The sequence below is a fragment of the Arachis duranensis genome, chromosome 9 (genome assembly GCF_000817695.3).
Source record: "Arachis duranensis cultivar V14167 chromosome 9, aradu.V14167.gnm2.J7QH, whole genome shotgun sequence".
Taxonomy (NCBI): domain Eukaryota; kingdom Viridiplantae; phylum Streptophyta; class Magnoliopsida; order Fabales; family Fabaceae; genus Arachis; species Arachis duranensis.
In genome coordinates, this window is record NC_029780.3 from 114720127 (window position 1) to 114728121 (window position 7995).

The 7995-nt window shown below is 36.5% G+C and overlaps 3 protein-coding genes across 6 annotated transcripts in view; 1 reads left to right on the forward strand and 2 right to left on the reverse strand.

Moving 5' to 3' along the window:
* Positions 1-106, reverse strand: part of LOC107467568 (thioredoxin-like fold domain-containing protein MRL7L, chloroplastic) — a 2656-nt gene extending 2550 nt beyond the window's left edge. The window contains exon 1 of the mRNA XM_016086699.3: positions 50-106. The gene's annotated coding sequence lies outside the window, so the exon portion shown is untranslated. The remainder of the gene's footprint in view (positions 1-49) is intronic.
* Positions 107-352: 246 nt separating this feature from the next.
* Positions 353-2296, forward strand: LOC107467589 (uncharacterized). 4 transcript variants are annotated; one of them, XM_016086723.2, is made up of 5 exons: positions 353-484; positions 708-801; positions 923-976; positions 1499-1624; positions 1974-2296. In XM_016086723.2, exons 2-5 carry the CDS (start codon positions 736-738, stop codon positions 2097-2099), a joined length of 372 nt encoding a protein of 123 aa, XP_015942209.1. In that variant the 5' UTR covers positions 353-484; positions 708-735; the 3' UTR covers positions 2100-2296. The 4 variants fall into 4 exon arrangements, with proteins under 4 accessions (XP_015942209.1, XP_015942212.1, XP_015942210.1 ...); XM_016086726.2 differs by having other exon boundaries at positions 353-480; positions 711-801; XM_016086724.2 differs by having other exon boundaries at positions 359-484; positions 711-801.
* Positions 2297-2964: 668 nt separating this feature from the next.
* Positions 2965-7693, reverse strand: LOC107467577 (uncharacterized). The gene is made up of 10 exons (XM_016086707.3): positions 7319-7693; positions 7005-7233; positions 6831-6920; positions 6578-6747; positions 6339-6478; positions 5740-5917; positions 5054-5648; positions 4369-4481; positions 3674-3917; positions 2965-3584 (listed from the first exon to the last, which is right to left on the reverse strand). Exons 1-10 carry the CDS (start codon positions 7558-7560, stop codon positions 3357-3359), a joined length of 2229 nt encoding a protein of 742 aa, XP_015942193.1. The 5' UTR covers positions 7561-7693; the 3' UTR covers positions 2965-3356.
* Positions 7694-7995: the final 302 nt, after the last annotated feature.

A 7995-nucleotide genomic window follows, 5' to 3' on the forward strand; every position in this document is an offset into this window, starting at 1 on the left:
TTTGTCAAACACAAAGAGAGTGTGAATGAGAAATTCTGTTACCACTTACCAACTAAAATCAGCTGCTTCAGCTTTCGACGACGAAGAAACGCTCGCGATGAGTTGAAGGCTCGAACCTTGGAAGCTAAACGACATCAGCTTATTTTGCCCTTGAGGTTGGGCTTGTTGGATTCAGCCCAAATTCTCGTTGTATTATGGGCCTACCCGCCCGTTCAGCGTCTTTTTAGTAGAAACATAAATATTAAGTGTTTTTAATGTCAAAAAAAAATATTTGTTAAAATGATATTATTTTAATAAAAAAAAGTTTTTAATAATTTTTTTTAATTTGATAAATTTTTATAATAAAACTAAAAAATCTAAACAAAATTAAAGAGAGGAAGAGGGAGATTGAGAGGGAGAAGACCGACGACGACGACGACGACGACGGAGGCGGCAGTTTTTTCCGTCCTGAAATCTGACTCTATCGGTTAAGGGATTGAGGCAGGTACCGATGGTTTCAAACGCTTGTTTTCTTTCTTTTTTGTGTGGATTATTAGGGGTTTAATCTCAGGGTGCACTTTTCTTAATCTTTCTAGGGTTTGTAACAGAGCAGGAAAAGGGTTTTAGGAATCTAAATGCTGAATTTTTCAAGTAATTAAATAGATTTGGAATTGTTTGATTATATTATGTTGCTGCAGTGAATTGATGATGGTTACTTGTGTGTATAGCAGAATAAGGGGGGTATATTATAAAGCCATGGAAGATACGTTGGGTTCAACTAGTTCTTCAACAGCAATCAACTCTTCCAATATAGGATTTCAGGTACTTTGTTTCTTTCACTTCTTTCACCGTTTACCGTGATGATGATGATTTTTCAGTTTTTCCTTCTGTTTTGGTTCTTGTAATGTAATATGCGTGGGTATCTTTTTTCTTATTTTGGCAGCTATTGAAGAAGCATGGTTGGAAAGAAGGCACCGGTCTTGGGGTCTCTGAGCAGGTATTTCCTTTTCCCTTTTTTTATCTTCTTACTCTCTGAAGATGGAATCAGCAATCATAACACTGATATAATTTTGAACAGTTATGTTACACTGTGAATTCACGTCAAACTATTTTCTTGATAATTCCGTTGGAAAATTTGTATACTTTTGGGGGAAAATGAGTTGAATTTGGTTTGGTTTTTCTAAATATTAAGACGTAGATGGACTGCAGGACTGTCCTTTTTCTTTTTTTTTTTTTTCTTTCACATCACTTTGCATGTTGAGATTATAAATTGTGAAGCCTATCTGTGTTGCACACTATATTAGAAGCATAATAAATGGTGGAATGCCTATACATCACTAATGAGTTTATGAGGTTATGTTTGTTTGTCACCCCAATTCCAACAGTGGTTGCAAGTCTACTCTTGCAATGCTTCCATTTTCTCAGCAATTGTAGTCTATTTTTAAACTTTGATAGTTAGTTTGTGTAAGGTAATTTCAATTCGCTTGCAGAAAATATAATAAGTTTATTGTCCAAACAGGGTAGATTAGAGCCTGTAGAAACATATGTGAAGAATAATAAGCGAGGTTTGGGAGCAGATAAAGCGAAGAAAAAGGCTGTCAAACCTGTTCATACTGATGATGGTTCTAGGGAAAACAATAAGCAGGTATGTTCTATTTTTTTTCTTTTCTAAATCTTGTCATCTAAGATTATCTACCGTTCTATGTTCTATTTGATTTAGACTATGTTAAAAATTATAGCTTGGCAACTTACTTGGGAGAAGGACTTTGGCTTGGCAATATATTCTGGTAGTTTAGCATAATTGTGCAATGTTCGCCATTAGTTGGCCGAGCTGTCTGGTTGAAGATATTGAGTCATACATCCCTTTTGATATGATTTGCTGCTATTTTGACATCGTGACAGCTTGCTGTCTTTATTTTCTACATCATCTGCTTGTTCTTTGATATTGTACATGACATGATTTCCTGATTTTCATCGACTTCAATTGCTTTTAGGAAACTAAGAAGAAAACCAAAGCACTTTCTAAACGGATTAGAAAGATGGAGGAGTTTGAGAGGAAGATGCAAGAGAAGGAATTTGAGCGTGCTTTCTTCAGGGAGTTCTGGCCAGAAAATGTATAATTGATAATAAGGTGTATCACACCATTATATGTCATCATTACCTCCTGCATTTACCATCGAATACTGTAGATTAGTTCATGGTTTGTGCAAATTGGATCTTCAAGCATTTTCACAACATACAGGAGTTCAGAAGCCTTTGCAAGACAAAAGGAGTTACAGCATATTTTAACTGTAAATAATAAACTTTTCTTTAATTATTTTTTGTAAAATTGATAAAATATGTAAAGGCTGAGGGTACTTAACGTTTTTTTTTTGGTCAAAGGATACTTAACGTTAACCCACCTCTAAAGAGTAAAAATGCCCCCAATTGTATTTTTTTCGAATTAGTGTTTCACCCCAACACCCCTAGTCCTCTATGGCCCTATTCCTATGTCCCTGATAGGTAAAATCTTGAAAGCATTGGGTTCGTGCTAACAGAATGTTGCCATCAAACACTTTTTTGTGGATCCGGCTCTTCTAAAGTTGTATTGTCATTTTAGAGAAAAAAGTACACTATTAATCACCATTGAATTAAAATAGTGGGGTTCACAAATAATAAATGTTACAAATTTAAAGGCAATTAAAACATTATTTTACCACTTTACTAACATTGTCACTTTAGATCCTTTTTTTTTGTTAAATATGAAACTTTATCGTTTTCCATTTGGTCTTGTTTCTCATCAAATTGGTGCAAAATAGATAGAAACCGGCAAGTTTTTCAGATTTTTTGTTCTTAAGAAAATATTTAATGAAACCATCCCTGACTTTTGTAGGTATATTGGTGCAAGTGATTTACATAAAAGAAATACATGCTATATCCTACTAAGCACGCGTTAAATCAAGAAGAAGATTTTCTAAGTTTGAAACGCTAGTGAAGGCACATACGGATCCATAAAATAATAAGCTTTTCTCTGAATCCTGTATACAATCCTGTCAATGTTTTCCGGAGATAATTTTGTAACATGTCTGATATGTATGATAATGAGCTTTCAAAACCTAACCACAGGAACAGCTATGATATTCAAAATTGGTATGTTGAAGTGAAAGCACATTATGCCATACAAAACTTCCAAATGAACTGGGGTTTAGTACAAGGGGAAAGCACGAATGAGGTAAGAGAATATACAACTTAGCTGCCAAAAACAAAAATCATTTCGCGCTTATGGGATAGACAAAAATTTAATATTGGGTTAATGATTGATGATTACCCATGGAATAGTGTCAACCTATGCTGGTATCAAGCCATATGATTGAAGTACAATGCAAGTAAACGCAACATCATCTTCTTTTCTTGCTTTCTTCAGCCTTAATGAGCTGGACAGGTGCAGCTGGTATTCTGACCCACCATTCTTTAAGGCGCCTTATCCATCTGGCACTACTTTCCCTCCTCCATGGCATCGCCCTTGTGTAACCCTCAACGAACACCACCAAAAATATGTATTTTGGAGGAACAAAAGCAAACACGGCAGCTATGAAAACCATGAACATTGCAACCTTCTCTGTAGCCTGCAGGAGGAAAATAAAGTTCCTTATGAATCAATTTGTTTAACCATCATACAGCTTACAATGAAATAGACAACAACTAGGATACCCACTGGTGGTAATAGAGCAAGTAGAAGCGCTCTCATTTTCAGGAGAACAATATTTCCAGCTTGAATAAGTGATTCAAATTGCGTAATGGCCTCTTGTAATGTCAGCAGTTGTTCTACTGCATTTTTATTTGGTGGCGCAGTTATTATGAATGCTTCTAATGGTCGTCCCTTTCTAAAATGCCTATGCCAGAGCATGACAATTGCAGTGAACATGAAAATTGATGGCACTAAATATTGAATCCATCCCCTGTACATCAATGTTAACAAACTTGTTTATCATCCAATCTTCAACACAAGAATATCAATTATTAAACAGCGATCACTGTCAGATCCGGTTGGCAATCAATTTTTGAGTATCTTTTGCTATGTGATTTTAGTTACTTTGCAGCTAAATCTCAATATCCAGTACAGATTAAATTTATACACCGATTAGTAATGAAGTTGAGTCCTGTCCATAAGTCCAAGGGGAAAACAATAAGAAACTAACGATACCCCATTCTTGGGCCTAACTCGATAGATTAAGGATTCAGACCAATGGTTATATATATGAGATTGATGAGACGAAGTTAAGGACCATGAATGAAGGTTTAATAATTTTCAACTCTAAGGAAAACCAAATTGAAACAATTTATGCATAGAGTAACCTGCTTTAACATGGTCACCTAATAATATGCCAAATATTACAGTCGAAATATTACCTTATAATTACATAGCAGGAGAGAATCAAAAACAATGTTGATTTGCAAAAGTCTTTCCACAAGGTCAAATGCCATAGTCGGATAGCAAGTTCTATCAATGGGAATAGTAGTTCCTACAAGGAGATAAACAAATCATCCATACCATATCATACAGCAAAAACCATAGGCTCCATCTATAATTTCCTTATCTGCTTGAGGAAATCTTCTAATGAGCATATATTCTGGGCTTATAGATAGCCTAACCCATTGAGCATATCTTTTGAGTTGAAAATTGAAATACAATTTCAGTATGAAGCAAATTATTTATATTGAGCTTAGATGTACCGAGGAGAACAAATGATATCACCAAAAGCAAAAACAAAATATATTTTACTTATTTTGCATTCAACTAGAATCCAGCAAATTAGTATTTTTATGGTGCTTAGGAAGCATTTACAGTTCTAATTATTTTCAGCACATGTAAGTTGAAGTGTTTGTAAGATTTTAATAAATTATTTTCTAGCGAGAGCATGAGGTATCACATTTTCAGCTCATTTGAATCACCAATAAGACTAAGCTATTCATTAATGCAGAAGCAGTAAATTGAGTTACCATGATTTCCACGATGAATATGAGTTGTGATTTAAGTTTTCTTAAAAAAAAAAAAAGCAAACAAAATGATAATGGGACAAAAGTCATAATGAACCTTCATTACTGCAGCATTTGTATCAATGCCTTCAACCTTCACTTGGTCCACAGTTGCCTGTGCAGCTGCAACTTTTCCAGTGTCATTAAGGGACTGTTTCACTGCCACTTCCAAGGGACTTATCTCACCAACACGGATATCACCAACAGCAATTGTTTCTTCATAAACATTAGCCACACATTTTGATTTAAATCCATGAGAGGAAAGTGCCACAACTGACGGTGGAGATAAAACCGGTTGTCTTTTTGTATCTAAAGTCCCAGGAATATCACGTTTAATGGAAACAGCAGTTAGATATGTCAAGCTATTTGTCAGGGTTTCCAAGATCATATCTCCCCGTGGAAGAGTTTCAGCCAGGCTAAAAGTAAGCAAGGTTTTATAGTTAGATGAGAAAAACTTGAAAGCCTCTTTAACTGCACGATACCGGAAAACACCCAGCATAGCCCTGGCAAGTACTTCTGATTTCTGTGCCTCTTTAAGGTAGTATTTTCTGATAAACTGGTGAGAACGGAGAACCTCCAGGCTAATGTCCAACCAATAGTCACGACGGAAGTTTGCTTTAAATTCAGGGAATTCAAAATAAACAGGCTCTGCTCTGTCAATACATTTTGAAAAACCATAAAATTTGAATTGGAAAGCGAGTGAAATATATAGACCAGTCTCATAAAGTATTTGTTACAACTTACACAGAAGTTGATTTATACATCACGGCTTTATCAAAAAGGCGAGCACCAAGGGGTCCAGTCAAGTCAGGCTTTATGACTTGCTTCATGTCTGTGCCGAGATCATATCGAATAGCTTTCTCATACAAACCAACTCCAAGTGGCTCAAAGTATAGAGCATAATTGGTCAGGGTCAACCGCCCTATGAAGGTAAGAAATTTGGGGTTCCTAAGTCCGTTATTCAACGCATTGTTCATACATAATGCATAAAGAAATGGCTAAAACTGCATGATCAGCAATAGCTTACTTCATTCCACAATTACTCCAACTTGCTGGATTCATCCACCTAAATTCTAAAAGACTATTTAGGGCCACAAAAAATAAGAAGAAAAAGAAAAGAATTCTAAGAAGAAGGATTCACTTAGCAGAATGAATAATTTTTGTGGCTCCATCAATCCTGAAGATAACAAAAAAGAGCTAGATACTATTAATGCAAACTATAGGAACCCTCTATGGCTCTATCATCCTAGAAGTATCTCAGTCACTCGGTGTCCAAGATCGAATGAGACCCTATAATCAACAGGGGCAACTAGACTATATGAATGCCTGATAGAATGACTCACCCGGCCATGCAGACATTCCAATATGTTGAAGAACAGGTTGAGTTGGTATTGTTCCATCAACATCGAGGACAATCTCTTCTTCGGCAAGCTGAAGATTCCCAGAACAAGCAGCCAGCGCATTTTTAGAATTCTTCAGAACTCTGCATGCACCGCATTGTTAAGAACAAACAAACAATGCAGATCACTGAAAGGTCATCCAACAGAAACTGAAGTTGATGGAAGCAAAACAATAGCCATACTTATCAAGGAATCTTAGGTATTTGTCATAAACAAGAAAGTGGAGGCGATTCTCGGAAGAAACAGTGAGCGCGCTAAAGAGATTGTGGACGGTTATTATATCAGCAACAGTAACACAAGCAGGGGCTATCCTGGAGAAAGCTTCCAGACCAACCGTTTTTTCATCATCAACCTAACTCCAACCAACTAAACAATCAAACAAATCGCAATGCCGCATCGTTCATTATTCATTAGAAAACAGAAAGTAGAAAGAACCTGAAGTGCCATGTTAGTGGAACTGGAATAGAAGAAGGAACCTTCATCTTCATCACCATTAGCCTCGTATCTTCTGCATTTAGGAGTTTCCTGCAATTTTGATCACATCATCATTCATCACATCACACACTTTGTTAACAATTTGAACTATGTATTATGAGAACAGAGAGAGACATTGTCGTCGCTCTCGACGCTGGGGGATTCCCAGGCGAGCATCATGTCATAGGTCAAACGACGGAAGTGCTTGTCGTTTAGGTAATTGGGAGTGGCGGTGAATTTGTGAAGAGCCTTGAAGGAGCAGAACTCCAGAAGGTTCCTAGCGTAAGTTAGAAGCTCCTTGACGCTCAACGGAAGCTCCGAATCGAAGGCGTGTTGTAGTTCGTGAGTCGAAACTCCAAGGATCCTGAGAAAGAGAATGAAATCAATTAGATTAGACGGTTTTTGATGAATTGGAATGAATGGAAGAAGAGAAGAGAAGAGAGGAGAACTGAGAAGAGCGAGCGACGACAGAGTTGGCGAGAGGAGAGAGCTGAGGGATGGGTTTGAAGGATAAGTTGTTTTTTGGAGAAGGAGGAAGGGCGGAGGAGGGGCGGTTGCGGCGGTTGAAGAGCGATCTGATGGAATCTTGTTGGTTTCGGAGGAAGGACTCCCACGGTGACATTCTTTTGTTTGAAATTCCGTTGAAATGCTCAGTCTCAGATTCAACGTCGGTTTCGGGTTCCGATTCCATGTTCGGAGAGGGGTGAAATGGCGATGCAATCCGCGCCAAATGGGTTGTTTGTGTTGTTGCTTGATCACTGGGTAAACTTTTATCTTTTCCGCTTCTTTCTTCTTTCTCACTTAATTTTTGAATCAAATTTCTCCAGTCGATAATCGCTTCTAGTTCCAATAATAATTCGGGTGATAGGGACAACAAATTTTATAATATGTAATTATTAATTAATTATTATTAATATTTTTTATAGTGTGAGATTACATCTAATGGTATTGAATTACTTACTTTTTTTAATTGGTTAAGTGTTGACTTCTAAACTTTTTTTATTATATAGATATAATTAATGGTATAAACAATATTTTTCCATATAAAAATACATGAAAGTAATCAAACTTTTTTTAAAATATTGCTTCTAGGGTCACAATTTGACTTTAACTACAAGATTAAGAA